We start from the raw sequence: 19,507 nt of genomic DNA, 5'->3' as shown, positions 1-19,507 counted from the left end.
GAGAAGACTCGCATGCTCATTTGACCCATTTTATAGAAATATGCAGCGCATTCTCCATACCTGATGTGACTCCAGAAGGAATCAAATTGTATCTCTTCCCGTATACGCTGCGGGATGAGGTAAAGAGGGGGCTCAGACATTAGAGCCAAATGAAATCAACGCATAGGATTGGTTGGTTGAGAGATTTATTAACAAATTCTTCCCTTCAACTGTCAACGCGAGGAGATGGAGGGATGTGTTAAATTTTGAACAAAAGGGTTATGAAACTTTGAGCACCGCCTGGGTGCGATTCAAGCAGTTAGTGAAGAACTGTCCACACATTGGGATTCCTGATTGTGTTCTGATGGAGACATTTTATAATGGCTTGGATCAACAAATGCAAGCAGTTGCTGATGCCTCCGCGGCAGGAGGACTAATGGACAAAATGTATACGGAAGTAAAGATCATCTTAGATTGTATTTCATAAAATACAGACGAATTTTTAGATAACGAGTACGAGGAAAGAGGTCCAGAGCAAAGAAGAGCAGAAGGTACCATTGTACCAGCTGATACAATGAACACCCTGGTGGATCAGATGACCACAATGACCTCACTCCTTTAGACTATGGCTATTCAGCAAGGACATTTCTCTCAAGGATCAACGTAAGCCAATGCGTTAACATATGTGGACGCAATAAATTGCATTCAATGTGGAGATGGACATTCAACAGAAGTCTGCCCATGGAATCAACAATTCGTGTACTCTGTCTACAACGAACCGTTTAACAACACTTACAACCCTTGTTGGCGAAATCACCCAACTTTCAGTTAGGGCAGGAATTACAACCAGGGAGGCCAAGGTAATCATCAGGACAGTTATCATGGGGATCGAGGCAACCCTTCGGTTTTCATTAATCAGGATCAAAGCCCAGGTAATTTTCAAAGTATACAACCCTACGACCAACCGTTCTTTTCTGACACCTCTTGCAGTACCTCGTCTCTAGAAACGATGTTGAAACATTATATTGAGAAGAGCGAGGCAATTAAGCAATCGCAAGCTTCCTCCCTTAGAAATCTGGAGGAGCAGATTGACCTAAAGAATAAAGTGCCTGGTACGCTGCCTAGTAGTTCGGGAGCATCGGGGCCACGTGGGAAAGAGCAATGTCAAGTAGTGACATTAAGAAGAGGCGAGACAACAGCCCATGTGCCACCAGTACCAGATTCATTAACAAGACCAGTAGATTTAACCATCAACAATGACCAATCAACCATTAATGACAAAATTACCAATTCAGAAGAAAGTACATCTACAAGGGATGAGTCTCAATAAGACTTGAATTCAAAATCAACGCAACCTCTAGCTCTTAAAGCACAGCAAGCCCAGGACCCCAATAAACAGCCAATCGAATAGGAAGTACGGCGGGATCCTCTACCTTTCCCATCCAGGCTGAGGAAGAAAGATGATAGTAAACAATTTCAGAGGTTCCTGGATGTTCTCCGACAATTGCATATCAACATTCCCTTAATAGAAGCTCTGGAACAAATGGCAAGCTATGTGAAGTTCCTCAAGGATATACTTACTAACAAAAGGAAGATCGGGAAAAATGAAACAGTTGCATTAACATATGAGTGCAGTGCGCTGTTCCAAAATAACATCCCCACCAAAATGAAAGATCCCGAGAGTTTCACATTACCCTGCTTAATAGGGGAAAAGAAGGTCAGAAATGTGCTATGTGATTTGGGGGCGAGTATAAACCTGATGCCCTTATCAATCTTTAAAAAGTTTAATATCGGTAATGCAAGACCAACCACAATTACATTACAGTTAGCCGATAGATCAATAATGCATCTCGAGGGCAAAATAGAGGATGTACTCGTGCAAGTAGATAAGTTCATCTTCCCTGCTGACTTTATCATATTAGATTATGAAGCTGACAAAGAGGTGCCTATCATCTTGGGTCGCCCATTTCTTGCAATAGGGCGAGCACTGATCAATGTACAGAAAAGAGAACTTACCATCAAGGTCGACGATCAACAAGTTAAATTCAACGTTCTCAATACGTTGAAATACTCGAATGATATGGAGAATTGTCAATATGTTAAGGAATTGCAGGAAGAACCTTGGCACGAGCCCCTAAAAGAATCGGAGGAAGAAGATTTTGGAATTGGTGCAATGTGGGAGGAGAATTGCACCACAATTCAAATTGAATCAGATTTTTGAAACGATCAAGTTATCTGACCGAACAACGCAACGCACTAAGCCATCTCTAGAAGAACCACCCATGTTGGAGTTGAAGTTGTTGCCTGTGCATCTCAAATATGTTTATTTGGAAGGCAATAACACTTTACCAATTATTATATCTGCTTCGCTGAGTAAAGAAAAGGAGGATGCACTTATCCAGATCCTGAAAAACAATGCAAAAGCTCTGGGATGGACCTTAGCGGATATTCGAGGGGTCGGTCCTTCATATTACATGCACAAGATTCGTCTGGAGAGGGAAAAACAGAATCTATAGAAAGACAACGTCGATTGAACTCTGCCATGAGGGAGGTTGTGAAAAAAGAGATAGTGAAGTGGCTTGATGCAGATGTCATTTACCCTATATCTGATAGCAGCTGGGTGAGCCCAGTGCAATGCGTCCCAAAGAAAGGGGGAATGATAGTCGTTACCAATAGCAAGAATGAGTTAATTCCCACAAGAAAAACTACGGGGTGGAGAATATGTATGGATTGTCACAAGTTAAATCTGGCCACTAAGAAAGACCATTTTCCACTCCCGTTCATTGATCAAATGTTAGATCAACTTGTGGGGAACGAGTTCTTTTGTTTTTTTATGGCTACTCAGGGTACAACCAAATTGTGATTGCGCCGGAAGATCAAGATAAAACAACTTTCACGTGCCTATTCGGCACATTTGTATTCTGTCGCATGACATTTGGACTCTGTAATGCACCAACCACCTTCCAGAGGTGTATGATGGCAATATTCTCAGATTTCTTGGAGGAGTCAGTTGAGGTATTTATGGATGATTTTTCAGTTTTTGGCAATACTTATGACTCCTTTTTATCAAATCTTGAAAAAGCCTTGAAGAGATGTGTGGAAACTAATCTTGTTCTAAACTGGGAGAAATGCCACTTTATGGTTGATCAACTCTCCACCACGATCAGATCGTAGTGTTGTTATCTTCTTACCTAATAAGTTTTCAACTTCAGCCTTATACTCCTTGAACTTGTCAAGGACATCAGACTTATGTTGCATTAGGAAGAGACACCCAAACCTTGAATAATCATCTATGAAAAAGATGAAATATTCATACCCATCTCGAGCTCTAACATTCATCGAACCACAGAGGTCTAAATGTATAAGCTCCAAGGCTTCCTTGGCTCTGTAACATTTTCCAGTAAAAGGTCGTTTGGTCATCTTGCCTTCGAGGCATGATTCACATACTGACAAGGAGTTTTCTTCTAAACTCTTTATAAGTCCACTTTTCACCAACTTCTCAATCCTATCGAGGTTGATGTAACCTAACCTAAGATGCCAAAGATGGGCATTTTCCTTTGGAGAAACCTTTGGTCTTTTAGCTATTGTTGTCGTACTGAACATTTCAGTGTTAAACAAGGCTTTTATGACTAATGGCCTTAGTACATATAAGTTATTTTCCATTAAACCATAACCAATCTCCATTCCTTCTTGAAATTAAACACTTTATTCTCAGAAAAGGAGACAGTGTAGCCTTGTTCAATGAGATAAGAAACCGAGATTAAGTTCCTCTTAATATGAGGAACTACAAAAACATTATCAAGTAACATATAACATTTGTTGTCAACAAATAACTTCAGCCTGCCTACAGCAACAACTGGCACAACCTCACCAGTACTGACTCGAAGAGTCATCTCTCCCTGTGGTAACGTTTTCTAGGAACTGAATCCTTGGTAAGAGAAACTGACATGATTGGTAGCACCTGAATCAAGGATCCAGGAAGAATCATCATTCTCAACCAGACATGTCTCCAAGACCAATAAATCATATATACTGTCTTGTCTCCACTTTTGAAGAGAAGTGGGATGGAGGTCGTTTGCCACGAAATTCGTTTCACATGATTCTTTCCACTATAAGTAATCGGTCATTTTTAAAAGCTTTGAACGAAAATACTAATGAGTTGCTGAAAATAAAAACACATTGACCTACGTTAGGTTTTAAGCAAATACCCGTTGTAAAACAAAACAACATCCAAAAGGTTTTAGCAAAACTAACATGAACCCCGTGTGATATCTAGTTTCGCAATGACGCTTCAAAGGTTTAGGACCAGGTCAGTTATCCCTTCTCTGAATTGAGAAGTTCTCAACCAGTCATTAATACCAGAACAACTCTTATTCTTATAACGACAAGCCATCATTGATTTGGCCAAGAGATCATTAACTTACTTAATAATCTCCCATAAGTGTGACCCGCCATTTTAAGCCCTAGAGGTACGTCCCAAAAGGCCAATCCGAAGGGAACAAATCCGATTGGGGAAAAACCTAATGTGACCCTATCCATTTTTGGAGTTCACCTTGATATTGACCAACTACACAAAACCCATCCGAAGGGGGACACTCTAAAGGCGACACGAGGGTGTACAAAATGATCTCACAGTGTGAACCAATGACAGAGACCATAGGACGTGTTGACACACACCCTTCACCCACTTACTATAAATACTCTCTCCGTCCACCTTGATATTGACTCATGCAAACACCATCCGAAAGGGGATGCATCCTGGGCATCTTGAGGCCAAGCATGAATCTCACGGTGTGAACATATAGGGAGAAACGTCGGGCTGAATGATATGCCTCTTCTTCCCACTGAGTATGTTATAACCTAGGGTTTAGCTTACTTAGAAAAAACACGGCTAAGGATTTTAACTAAGTGACTTTTAGGTTTTCTCAAGAGTAAAATTTACCTTGTATAGTGAAACAACTTTTGATCATCATCCATTAAACTCTTTAATGGAGTCTTTGACCAAATCGTCGCATGCTTATTGAAAATATATCTAATTCACTTTTCCAGGTAGGTTCCAAGGTAGGGGTATTACGTTTCTGTCAACTTAAGAGCCCCAACCTAGCCAGAACTCGCCTTAGACAAAAGGTCCCTTATAGTTAGGTTTACAACAAATTTAATCTTTTATTCCAACCAATTTAATCCTATTAAATCGATTTAAAAAAATTAATCTAGGTTACTAAACTCTTTAGAACCACTTGAACTTAGGCTATCTCAATCCAATTTTAAAACCCTTTTAAAAAACTTGAGTTCATCATAAGTCCACATGTAAATCTGAATTATTGATTTTAGGTCTAATTTTCTTTATAACACTTATAAACGGAAACAACCACAATGCTAAGCTAACACATGCAAGGCATTCATAATGATTATAAACAGCCTAAGTGTCATGCTCAATGCATTGTCCATTCATTGCTACTTCTTTTATATAACACTTATATAGAACATCAATGAAACAAGCAAAACATGCTTCCATTCACCCTTAGACTATAACATTTATAATAAAAAGGATGATGCATGATAATGCTCACTACATGCAAAATATAACTCTTATATTTCATGATGCATGCGCTCCAGAGTTAAATGATCGTTTAGCATTTACTATACAATCGTCTAGAAAAATCCAAATGATGGTTTAGTTATTACTACATGATCATGTACCTTTACTAAGCGATGAAGCCTGAAGTACATGATCGCTTAGCGCGCTCCACATAGCGCCTGCCTTTCGTGATCGTCTAAGCGACTACGATGCCGCGAAGCACCATCGCCTAAGCGATCGCTTAGCTAGCGTCTCCGTATCGCATAGGTAGTAACTAAGTGATGAAGCTTGCTAACTACGTGATCGTCTAGCACACACCTTCTACTAAATGACGAGCATCGCATGCTCTCACTACGATCGCCTACCTCCAGCGCCTACGCGATCGCGCAACCAACATTAGGCGATATGGTAAACGATCGATTAGAAAATACTACACGATCGTCTAGAAAAAAAATATCTAAATGATCGTTTAGTTAAATCCCAACGATTGTTTACCTGAGGGTACACGATCCAACCAACACTTGGTCTTCTTCTTCGTTGAGAACTGCATCACCATGCGCCGAAGCTTCATCACGAACGACTCGACGAACTCGAACTTTTCAAATTACAGACTCGATTGTAAAGTTAATTTTTCCCAAAAATACTAGGGTCCTTACAATTAACACTTTGTAATACCAAAAGCTTTAACAAAAAGGAAATTTAAGACCCGAAACATCCATCAATTTCATCCATAAATGCAAAAAACGGTTAACAACAAATGCAGAAACCCACCGTGACTAAAAAATGTGTTCAATTCAGATCTGTAATTTGGAATACCAAAGAACCTGGCTCTGATACCAATTAATGATGATCAAAGACTGGCATGCGACGTTTTGGTCAAAGACTTCGTTAAAGAGTTTAATGGATGATGATTAAAAGTTGTTTCACTATCCAAGGTAAAAAGAGAAGTTGTGGCCACTATGTTCAAGCCCCAGAATCAACCCTTAAGGGAGCAATCTCTCTACTTATCTCTACTTCGGGAAAGGAGTGAATTTCATCTTGTGGATTGAATTCCCAGCTCCCATATCAGAAAAGTCCCCAAAAAGGTATGTTGAGTTAGCAATCTGGCCAGTCTCACCCATACTAATAAAAGGACCGCCCTCAAAGGCAGGAGTTCCTAAAACACTCAGGATTGAGGTCGTGTCACCTATGGTCGTTTAGGTGTGATGCAAATCTCTAGTATCAACGGCATTATATATAGAGTCTAGTCATCTCGTGGTCCAGGTCTTATACAAACTCTTTGTATAGCACACCCCGGCTCCACGTCTCCACATGAATGGTCAGGATCAAACATATGTAGTAGTTTACAACACTTGCAAACCTCTACAAAGCGGGCTGTATCTGTAGTGTCACTAGAATCAGGTATCCCACTTTAATCCTTATACTACAGACCTATTTAGGTTATCACTTAAGGCATGATCCACTTGTATATCACATATACATGCTTAAGTTCACATCAGATAACCAAGGACACTTATTTTATTGGATATGAGTAAATGCCAAAATTAAATAACACTTATTATATTCATTAAACAATGTGTATCTTTACAAAACAACGAGACTTCAGGAGAATTAAGACATCAATCCCAATAATATCAATCGGGATTGGAGAATGGGGCCGCAGATGCCTTAACCAGGGTGGATGTAGAGGCTCAGTTGGTTCAAATATCAGCTTCTACTTTGATTGATATAGCTGTGATTCAGAAGGAAGTTGAGCACGATGACCGGTTACAAGGAATTAAAGACCATGTACTGAAGAAGGAGGATGAGGTGTAGGATTTTTCTATACAGTAAGGCGTGTTGAAGTATAAAGGGAGGTTATTACTTTCTAGCACCTCTTCATTGATCCCTAAAATCTTGCATACGTATCACGATTGTGTGTTTGGTGGTCATTCCGGGTTCCTAAGAACATACAAAAGAATAGTAGGGGAGTTATATTGGGAAGGCATGACGGGGGCTGTTAAGAGGTATGTGGAGGAGTGTATAGTTTGTCAGAAGAATAAGTCACTAGCCTTGTCACCACCTGGATTGTTGATGCCATTGCCTATCCCTGATGTTGTGTGGGCTGATATCTCAATGGATTTTATTGAAGGATTACCAAAGGCTAAGGGATATGATGTGATCTTAATAGTTGTGGATCGGTTGAGTAAATATGCTCATTTCCTGTCGTTGAAACACCATTTTAATGCTAGTATTGTAGCTGATACATTTTGTAGATAAATAGTTTAACTGCACAGCGTGTCGAAGTCAATTGTGTCGGATTGGGACAAGGTGTTTGTGAGTCACTTTTGGTAAGAGTTGTTCCGATTTTCGAGTACCAAACTCCATCACAGTATAGCTTATTATCCTCAGTCGGATGGTCAGACAGAGGTGGTGAATCGCAGCGTAGAGATGTATCTGAGGTGCTTTTGTGGAGAACGGCCAAGAGAATCGATCAACTGGTTACATTGGGTAGAATATTGGTATAAGACTACATATAATGCTTCCATTGGCTTATCCCCTTTTCAGATTGTATATGGAAGACAACCCCCACTGCTGATTTATTGTGGGGATGATTGTACTGCCAATGCAACTTTGGACCAACAAATAAGGGAAAGAGATGTTGCATTGTGAGTGCTCAAGATGAAGAAGTTTGCTGACAAGAAGCGTCGTGATGTTGAATTTCAAGTTGGCGATTGGGTGTGGTTGAAGTTACAACCTTATCGCCAAATTTCAGTTCGACAAAAGAAGTTTGTAAAATTATCTCCCAAGTATTATGGACCATATCCGGTGGTTGACAGAGTGGGCACGGTAGCTTACAAATTGAACCTTCTATCAATGGTGTCCATACATCCCGTGTTTCATGTATCGCAACTAAAGAAGTTGGTTGGCCAGCCTGGGGGGAATCGTCTGTGGATCCTTTAATCGATGAAAATCATACTTGGCTGCCAGAACCAGTTGTTTTGAGCTCTCAACAAGGGCTGTCACAGTAGGGACGTGAAGTTTTAATGAAGTGGAAAGGCTTGCTGAAGCATGAGGCGACATGAGAGGTGCTCGATGACTTCCAAAATCAGTTTCCAGAATTTTACCTTGAGGACAAGGTAAGGGTGGAGGGGGGAGGTAATGATAGGCATCTTACTAAAAAAAGGAAGAGTAAAAGGTTGGAAGGAGCGTCAGTGGTTGAGTCTATTATGAAGGTTAAAAACCGCAACTGAAATAACTTTCAATTCTGTTCAAAAGTTGATCGTTTAAAAGAAGGAAGAAACAGAAAGGGAGACATGAAAGGTTTGCATATCTGGAGTTGGAAAGGGGAGCTCTCGAGAGTAGGAGTTCGGGCATTCCACCATGTAGTCTCTATCATCGTGAGCCGATTATCGTTTACTTTTTCTAAGTGATCATGTAGCGAAGCCCTGCGATCGTGTAGTAGTTCGTAAGCGATCGTGTTGTAATCTGTAAGCGATCGTGTAATAAATTATAAGCGATCGTGTAGGAGTTTGTAAGCAATCACAGAGTATTTTGTAAGCGATCGTCTAGTATTTCTTAGCGATCGTGTAGAGCTTGTAAACGATCGTTTAGCATTTGATAAACGGTTGGGTAACAACTGTACGTGATCGTTTAGTCCTTTTTTATGCTTATCGTTTAATAAAAAACTCAATCTTCGTTTAGCTGTTGTGTCGACCGGTTACGTTAATCAAAGTCTTATTAAGAATCAATTCCCTAACATCATCGAAGATGGTGGTCGGAGTTGGTCGACAACAATCACCGGAGGTGGTGTCTGGAAGTTGGCCGAAAAATTTCCTAAATTAAATTTGAAAAGAAAAATTGTAATTCATGGGTTTTAATAGTGTTTACTATTCCAACCCATGGGAAAGAGTGACTTTTTAAACTCCTGTCCCAAACAAGGGTTGGGCTTAGGATGCCTGTAACATCCCAAATTTTTCAGGTAAGTTAGCACTAAATTATCTTGAACTATTTGGCCATTATTTTGATAAATTAGAGCTAAATATTTAAGTTGGGAGGCAAGATAATTGATTTAAAAGATATTTGTAAAAAATGGGAATTTTAATTCAATTTAAGGAAATTTTTTATTAATTGACTTGGGGGAAGTGTGTTTTTAAATTGATTAAATATTTGGAAGGATGTAATTTATCTCAACTATTGGATTGTATGTTCCATTTAATTTTGAGCCAAATTTAAGTTAATTGGAGAATTTAATTGGTGTGAAATTAATTTGATAAGAGATTTAGAATTGGATTATTTTGGATAAAGATTGGAAAATAAAAAAAAAAGGAAAAGATTTAGGATTTTGGAAATTAAAAGGAATTTGAAATTTAAGAAGAAAAGGGGAAATTGTGGTTCTAAATTTTATCCTCTTTAATTTTGGAGTTTGGATCCAAATTAGAGAAGATAATTAATTGAAATTGAGTTGATAAGAGAATCTGGATTTAATTTAAATTAATTAGATTATGGAATTTCTAATTTAGTCAAATTGTGAAATTTCTACTTCAATTAGAATATGGATTCCTAAATTAATTAGATTATGGATTTTCTAATTAATTAAAATATGGATTTCTTAATTAGAAAAAATGTCTTATTCAAAAAAGGAAATCTAATCAATCTACTACTTTAATTATTGATTTCTAAAAATAGATTTACCAATTAGATAAAGTGTCAAATTCAAAAAGAAAATCTAATCTATCTACTACTTCCAGTGAGGGAATCCCAAATAATTTAGGATTAGGATTATTTTTCCTCTTTAAATACAATCATCCACTTCATTAGAGAGAAAAATCATTCACTTCATTAGGTCAATTAGAGAGAAACATCCCTGTTACTTTAATATTTTTTTTAGCCGTCCTCTGCCGGTCACACCGCACACCGGATTTTTATTTGGTGAGTTGTTGATGATTTTTCTTTGGATTTCTTGAATAATTCCTTAGTACACACTGAATTTTGGATCAAACTTGATTTACCCATAAGATTTGGAGCATCGATTCAAGTTTTTGAAAGTCATTAGTGTAGTATCAACAAGTTTCGGAGCTTTGTGGTGCATAATTGGTGAACGTTAAGACTATGGAATGTTTCAGATTAGTTATAAATGTTAGAAATTGGACTTTAAATCCTAAATTTTGGTTTATGTGTAGATTTAAATCTTTGAGTGAAGTTTAGAATAAATTTGAAGTAAACAATGTTGGAGATGATGCCTTAAACTCTCATTGGGTCCTGTAGTTTGTAAACACAGTTTTGAACAAACGCTTGTGATGTAATAATATATGATATTTTCTTCACTTTTGTCTATGGAACATTGGATGTTTTAATTGCTTTACCACAAACCAATAAACTAAGATCCATGGTTGTCGTTTGTAACTTAAGCATGTATGTGGAGACATATAGGTAGATCATGCCTTAAGTGATAACCAAAATGGTCTGTAGTATATAGATATAGGAAGGAAACCTTATCCTGGTAACGTTAATGGATGCGACCCGCTTTGTAGAATAGTTACAAGTATTGTGACTTGCTATAGATGATCTGATCCTGACCATTCATATGGAGACATACGAGCGGGGGCGTCCTATATAAAGGAGTTTGTATAAGATCGGACCATGAAGTGTTATAGTCTTGTTATATAATGTCGTTCATGACAGAGACTTCACTTCATTAGGATGACCATAGGTAATATGACCTCAAACTTGAGTGAGTTGGGAACTCCTGCCTTTGAGGGTGGTTCTTTGATTTGCATGGTTGCGAGTGGCTAAATCCCTGACTCAAACCTAACCACTTTGGGGATTTGTCTGATTTGAGAGCTGGGAACTCAGCTACACAAGAAAGAATTCACTCTTTCCCCAAAGCAGGGGTAAGTAGATAGATCACTCCCTTAAGGGCTGATTCTGGGGCTTGAACGATGTACCGCCACACACCTTCTCATGGCTCGAGAGGTGTCTGCACATAGTAGGACTATGTTATATTGTTCATTAGAGGGATCAGTGGTACTTAAGGAGTTAGATGTAACTACAGGGGTAAAACAGTAAATTGGCCCAGCTGTACTTACGAGCATCTGTGAAATGTTATCGTACTATTGATTGGTTATATTCGATGGACACAGAAATATATCTGTGGTGAGAAGAGTGGAGCTGTCAGTCTTTAGTGGAATGCCTGGCAGTTAACGGAGGGTGAATCTCATGGGTAAAGAGTTTAGTCAGCTATTCATGTACCGTTGGAGCTTCGAGCCATAGGTCCATAAGGTCTCCTTGGTAGCTCAATGGATTCAAGTTGAGAATAAGTTCTTGGGTCAGTTTGAAATGTTCAAATTGATAAGAGGGAGTTCAATTATATATGATATGATTGAACTGGTCAATTATTATCACACTCCGCCCTGAGCCCGCCTCCTGAGCTTGAGGAAAGGCGCGAGGGACCACAGATACCATCCTTTTATGATACTTACTGCCCATCTGAACCTCTTTACACTCAGTAATCTTTAAGTCAAGGAGATAACAAAAACTGATTGATTAAGCCCATTTTATTACAACAATATAATGTTTATACAACTCCAAGACTTAATTACAAAGTTTACAATAACAACTCTAAAAGCCCAGAAGTGTGACTGTGGTTGTGGCAGACCGTGACTTTAGTAGCACCCTGGAACTCCTCACCTTTCGCTACCTGGGAAGAAAACATGAAAGAAAAGGATGAGCTTCACATAGCTCAATGAGTGGTAAAAAACTTCTAGAGTCTATTTCAACTCATAAATAACAAGCATATCATATATACAAGTTTAATACTCAAACCTCAGCTTTGAATGAGTATGATCTCTATATACACACACGGTAGATAGCTAACTGTTACTAATCATAAACACTTACTCTCTTACATTCCCTTTGTTTCCTATGTCCACTATGTGCACATAGCTCCCTGTTTATGGGCTCAGTAGTTAGGCATGCTGGCCCTCTAACCATCCCATATGAGGTTCCTCCCACAGACTTAGGAACTAGACCTCTCGATCCCCTTATTATCCCATGAGGTTCCCTAGGGGCTCAGGAAATAAGTCTATTGACCCCCTGATCATCCCGATCACATAATCTCATTCTCATGCTAATTATTCATTCATAACATAAGCATATACACTTTACTCTAAAAGGTTAAGACCTAAAGGAAAGTACCACTCACCTTGGTTGGGTTGGAATCTTCTCTCTAGATTGTTCTTACTTTTTGTTCATCATTTGTTGTTCATTTTCTGTCTATCATTCATATCTCCGTAACAAATGCTTTACTAATTAATATCACCACCATGTTCATCTTCGTCTCTCTGTTCACCATTATGCATCCATCTTTCATTTCTTTCACCATGAGTCACTAAACTTGTAGGGTGTGGGGGAAGGATTGAGCGAGTGAGTCAATCTATGTTGAAGATGTCAGCTAAGTTTATTTAACGTATACTCAATGACATCTTTACCTGCGAGAGAAGAAGTGAAGATGTTAATCCACCTCTTGAAAGAAGGTTGATAGAATATGTTAAATAAAGCAAGAAGTATTTCTAGAGATGGAAACAACCTTGTGTTTGGAAACGTTCATCCCTGATTATTATAGAAATATGGTGACACAAGCGATCACCGAGAGGTGTAAGCTAAGGGAAGATGAAAACTTAGTTGCATCCTTAACGGGATTGAAAAACTCATTATAATCGTTTCCCCTAACCCGTTTCACCCTATGTTTCTATCCACAAGACTTGCCATCACATTCACTCATGCACACCTTGCATAATTTCAACTTTATTTGTTACCTGTTTGTTCATTTACCATCACATTTTACTCTCTAGCACTTCACAATCATAATTTATTTACGATCGCACATATCACCTCATTGTCGCACAAACACCGCAAATCCCCCCGCTCGACCTCGGATCATTCTGAGAAACTCGCGGTGGAATTATACTTGGCTTCATCGCGCGAAAACTTGTAACGCACATAACACTATCTGAACGCATCAATTGGTATTCTACAACAATCTTTGTAACATCACATATCATTTATCATCTGAATGCATAACACTATCTGAACGCATCCAAAATTCAACGTTGACCCAGAAATCGAGAGAACCTTTCGCAGGAGAGCATGCCAAAATCGTAACAGGCATCGCAGAAATATGGCGCACAACAACAATGACAGGGCCGAAGTAAACCAAGGAATGAATCAGCCGCCGCAAGACCCAGTCTTCTTGGCTACTGATCGCAATATTCCTATGCAGAACTATGTTGCGTCCAACTTATATGATTTTTCGCTTGGTATTGCAAGACCAATGGTAGAAAAAAATTCCAGGTTCGATGATACTAAACGCGGGCCAATTTGGAGGTTTGCAAGGAGAAGACCCGCATGCACATCTCACCAGTTTTGTCGAGATGTGCAATACGTTCTTCATTCCTGACGTGACACCCGAAGGCATCAAACTCTATCTATTTCCTTACACACTCTGAGATAAGGCCAAGAAATGGGCCCATTTGTTGGAGCCAAACGAAATTAACTCCTGGGATCAGCTGGTAGAAAGATTTGTGAAGAAGTTCTTCCCTCCCGCCGTTAACGCAAGAATACGACGGGAAGTACTAAATTTCGAGCAAGCAGACAATGAAACTCTAAGTGCAGCATGGATGCACTTTCGACATTTGGTGAAGAACTGTCCATATATAGGAATCCCAGATTGTGTTTTTATGGACACTTTCTATAATGGCCTGAACAGAGCGACGCAAGCGGTCGCAGATGCCTTAGCAGCTGGAGGTTTTATGGATAAGACATATACTGAAGCCAAAGTCATCCTAGATTGCATATTGCAAAATACGGATGATTAGGTTGATGATGGATATAGAGGCAGGAGCACGGAACAAAGGAAAATAAACAGCACCATTGTACCAGTGGACACAATGACAATGCTGGCCGCCCAGATGGTCGTAGTCACCTCGCTCCTACAAACCCTGGACTAAATCAAGGAGCACTCTCTCAGAATGCAGCGCAAGAAAATGCACTGATGCAAGTGGCAGCAGTAAGTTGTATACCATGTGGAGGGGCTCATTCAGTGGAAGCCTGCCCATCAAATCAACAATAAGTACATTCAATCCATAATAACCCCTTCAGCAACACTTATAACCCAGCTTGGAGGAATCATCCCAACTTCAATTAGGGAGGGAACACTAACCAGGGAAGCCAGAGGAATCTGCAGACCAATTATTCAGGAAATAGAGGAAATCCTCCAAGCTTTCATCATCAAGGTCAAGGCTAGAATCATTATCAAAACAGACAACCTCACAACAAACCCTCTTCATCCAACACTTCAACCAATTCATCGTCTTTAGAATCACTGCTCAAAGAATACATCCAGAAGAATGACGCGCTTATTCAATCGCAAGCATCTTCCATTAGAAACTTGGAGGTATAGGTTGGCCAGCTTGCGACCGAATTGAAAAATAGACCACCTGGTACACTACCCAGCAACATAGAAGCACCTAAATCTAGTGGAAAAGAACAATGTCAAACGGTGACATTAAGAAGCGGTAAAAAGGCGGTCCTCGTGTCAATAGTACCAACAGTAGTAAGACAATCAAAAGAAGCAACCACCAATAATGACCACCAAACTACGAACAGTAGAACCATTGGTTTGGATGCAAGGACTACTACACAGACGCAATTTGCACATGACTCTTCAAAAACCCCAGAATTAGAATCATAAAAAACACCCGCATCGGAACAATCTCTAGCCCCAAGAGCACAGGAAATTAGGGACCTTAGAAAACAATCAGTCGATCAGGAAGTGCGACGGGATCCTCCACCATTCCCGTGTAGGTTGAAAAAGAAGGATGACAGTAAGCAATTCAAGAGGTTCCTAGACGTTCTCTGACAGCTACATATTAACATCCCCCTAGTGGAAGCGTTGGAACAGATGCCCAGCTATGTGAAGTTCCTCAAAGATATACTCACAAATAAGAGGAAGATTGGGGAAAATGTAATCGTTGCACTAACATACGAGTGTAGTGCACTCTTCCAGAATAATATCCCCAAGAAAATGAAAGATCCGAGAAGCTTCACGTTGCCATGCTCGATTGGGGGGAAAGAAGTCGGAAACGCACTTTGTGACTTAGGGGCAAGTATTAACATGATGCCCTTATCAATCTTAAAAAAGTTAGACATTTGCGATGCAAGGCCCACCACAGTCACATTACAGTTAGCTGATAGGTCAATAATGCATCCGGAGGGCAAGATAGAGGATGTGCTTATGCAAGTAAACAAATTTATCTTTCCAACTGACTTCATTATACTAGACTACGAAGCTGATACCGAGGTGCCAATCATATTGGGTCGCCCATTTCTCGCAACTGGGCACGCACTGATTGGCGAACAAAAGGGAGAGCTTACTATAAGGTTTGAGTAAATAGTCAAAATGATATATGGTACATGAATAAGGTTGGGTACCTTATTCTGGTAACACCATTGGATGTGGCCTACTCTGTAGTTGTTACAAAGAGTTGTAAAGTGCAACATACGATGTGATTCTAATTCGTACATATTATGACAAGAGGAGTGAGGGCGACCTATGTAATGATTTTGCATACGATCATGACAAAGAAATAAGTCACTCTTACTTTATAACGTTGTTTACTATTTAAGATTAACTATTTCACCTAGATGACCTAGGTTAACTCGATCTTAATCCTGAGCTAGTTATGAACTTCTATTTATTCAGGTTTATCCTTTGATCTGCAAATGATGAGAGTAGTTCAACAGCACTGCTGAATAAGCTTACCATTTTGAGGATAAGATCGAATGAAAAGCTAAGAACATAGCCTTGCAAGATGGAATTCATGCCTACCCGATTTAGAGATAGAAGAAAGGTTGTTCTCTCAAGTACTGAATCCAGGTCTTGAACAAGGGGCCCCACCCTCTCATTGGGCTAAGAGAGTTTGGTTTAGTGATTGGATCACAAACCAGTTATTCATTAGAGGATCAGTAGGGACTTGAGGAATAAGACATAATCTCGGGGGGTAAAACAAATATTTGACCCGGCCGTTATTACAAACAATCTGTGAATGGTCGACTTGCTGATTATTGTTAAATCATGTGGACATAATATATCTACAGTGTGGGGAGTGCAACTATGGGCTTTAGTCAAATGACTCATTAGTTAACGAATGGGGATTAATTTAGTCTAATGAGATTAGCCAATTAATCTCGATCGTTGGAGCCCATGACCTGTAGGTCCGCAAGATCCCCCTACTAGCTCGTAATGGACTAGCTCTAGAATAGCGTGATAAGTTAATTTGAAACGTTCAAATTAGAATTGAGGAAATTAGTGAGATATAATTATATGTTTAATTTTAGAATTAAACGGAATAGGAGATTTTATATATTTAAATATTATTTAAATATATAAAGATGGATATGTGTTAAAATATTTGATTTTAAATTAATTAAGTTTTATTTAATAATTAATTTATGAAATTAATTAATTTTTTATTTTAAAACCAAATTTTGATTTTTTTGAGATAAAATTGAAAAAGGAAAAACAAACAAAAACACTTAATTGGAAAAAAAGATTTTTCCATTATCCATCACCAAGTAGCTCACTCAAATGGCAATATATTCTTCTCCAAGCATGAGCTGCAAACTATGCAACTCTTCTCTTTGCATGTTGATCTGCAATATAATGAAGAGATTGAAGTGAAAATCGGCATGCAATCCATAGAGATTTTGAGAGAAAAACTGGTTTGAAGAAAGAGTTCTTCAGCTGTTTTTCTACAGTGAGCTTTTCTCCTTCTACCCTTGATTCAAGCTTGTTTTGAGTCTCACTACTCTATCTAGAGCACCAAGAGAATAGTGGGGAAGATCTTGAGGTGGTCTACATCAAGATTTGGAGAAGATAGTAGCTGGTGAAGGAGCTTTGAAGAAGTTCTACAAGAGGTATGTCTTGAAACTCATTTTTTTCTGCAAAAATATGCTTTATATTTTGCCAAAATTAGTGAATTTAATTGCTTAAATGATCCTTGTGCTTCTGTTGTTGTTGATACAATCCTAACAGTTGCTATTAAAGCATCAAATAAGTATTCAATTCGATTTAATTTTGGTTTGGTGGGTGTTTTATATGAGAAATATGAAACTAGTACACTGATATGGTTTTATGAGTTTTGGCTGTTTAATTCTCTTTAATTTCTCATTTAAATTTGTAATTAGCTCTTGCTTGATGAGCTTTAATGTGTTACTAAAAGTCTGCAATTTATTTGGAGTCATTAGAGTTGAAATTAAGCTGTAAATCGAAGAAACAAGCAAAGAGGCCGAGTTGCAGTTCCATAAAATCAACCTTTGTTCTTATCGTCATTGAGCTTCAGTAGCTAAACGATCATTTAGCTTTATGTGTTAGATGATGTGAAGAAAAGCTAAGCGATCATGTAGTTTTGGGCATTGATCGTTGAGGTATCCTGCACAAAACGATCGTGTACCTGCGGGAGCTAAACGATGCATTCAATTTGCTATACGATAGCATTAAGTGACCGTTTAGCTTTGGCGTGGGAATTAAAGGATACGTTGAACTTACTATACGATGTTACTATTCGATCGTTTAGCAACGATGCATGCTAAGCGATGCGATGAAGTGCTACGTGGTAGCGCTTAGATGTGGAGCTAAGCAATCATGTAGACGAATAGCTAAGCGATGCGTTGAAGTTTCTATGCGATGGAACTAAACAAATCGCTTATCTACGATGTTGAACTATGCGATGTTCTATACGATGGAGCTAAGCGATTGTTTAGCTACGGCGGATACTAAACGATGAAATGAAGCACTAGACGATGGTGTTAAGTGATCGTTTGGTTCTATACGATAGAACTAAGCAATGCAATGAAGAGTTATATGATAACCCTGAGCAATCGCTTACTATGATTGTTTTATCTTTGATCGGGAGCTAAACGATGCATTGAGTTGCTATACGATAGCATTACGCGATCGTTTTCCTCTATGCGACAGCTAAGCGATGCGTCGAGTTGCTATGCGATAGCACTACGCGATCGTATACCTTTGCAATGTGTTGAATGCTATGCGATGGCATTAAACGATCGTTTGCCTTTTGCGGGCGCTAAACGATCGACTTCATGCGTTAGATGATGGAGCTAAGCGATCGTGTAGTAAATTTTTCATGCTAAATGATGGATGTGCGCGATAGTGTGAGACACTAGGCAATCGTGTAGCTTCCTTCGGCACTAGATGATGACTATGCGATAGAAGGAAAATACTACACGATCTTGTAGCTTTGCTAAACGATCAGACAAAATGCAAGATGATGGTTGTTATTGCTAAATGATGAGACTTAGCGAGATGTTGAACATGTGCAAGAACTACCGGTTCGACCGGTTCTCTTATTGTCTGGTCCTGTTCAGCTTCGAATGGTTCTTAGTTGGTCTGGTTCAGACGGTTCGGGTCCGGTTTAAGCTACTTGAGTTCATTTTGGAGCAGTTCGAGCGGTCCAGGAGCGGTTCGAAAGCTGTTTTGTAATTATTAGGGAAATCCTATGTTACAACACTTCGAGGGATCGTCGCGGTTAACAGCTAGCTAGTGCTGCATAAAATGACAGCAGGTGCTACATAAGGAATCTCACGATTCAAACTATGGCAGGAGCGTAAGACAATGTTGAACATTTCCAACCCACGTTACTATGAACCACTTCCCCATTCACCTTGTATTGAACATGCAAACACTTTTTCGTACGGAGCAGTCGAGGTAATCGACAAGGAAGTCGAGCATAGGATCTCACGGTGTAAACCTCTTGAGGACAAATGAGACTAAATACTAAATATCAAATATATTATTAATCTCCCACTGAGTGTTCTATTTGGGTAGATTTATACTTAGGTTCTTTTCGGCTAATAAAACAACTCTAGTCTAATGTGGTTTATCCAAGTATA

At 39.1% G+C, this 19,507-nt stretch overlaps 1 protein-coding gene across 1 annotated transcript; it reads left to right on the top strand.

The window, feature by feature from the left end:
* Nucleotides 1–1,522: 1,522 nt before the first annotated feature.
* LOC120084831 lies at nucleotides 1,523–2,200 on the top strand. Its single transcript, XM_039040649.1, has one exon. The coding sequence runs from the start codon at nucleotides 1,523–1,525 to the stop codon at nucleotides 2,198–2,200; it is 678 nt and encodes a 225-aa protein (XP_038896577.1).
* The last annotated feature ends 17,307 nt before the right edge of the window (nucleotides 2,201–19,507 follow it).

Source organism: Benincasa hispida, chromosome 9 (assembly GCF_009727055.1).
Source record: "Benincasa hispida cultivar B227 chromosome 9, ASM972705v1, whole genome shotgun sequence".
Classification (NCBI taxonomy): domain Eukaryota; kingdom Viridiplantae; phylum Streptophyta; class Magnoliopsida; order Cucurbitales; family Cucurbitaceae; genus Benincasa; species Benincasa hispida.
This window is presented reverse-complemented; position numbering and strand designations above follow the sequence as displayed.

What these genes read in the sequence shown, in the direction of transcription:
- LOC120084831 (XM_039040649.1), top strand. Translation starts at nt 1,523, where the DNA reads ATGGCAAGCTATGTGAAGTTCCTCAAGGATATACTTACTAACAAAAGG.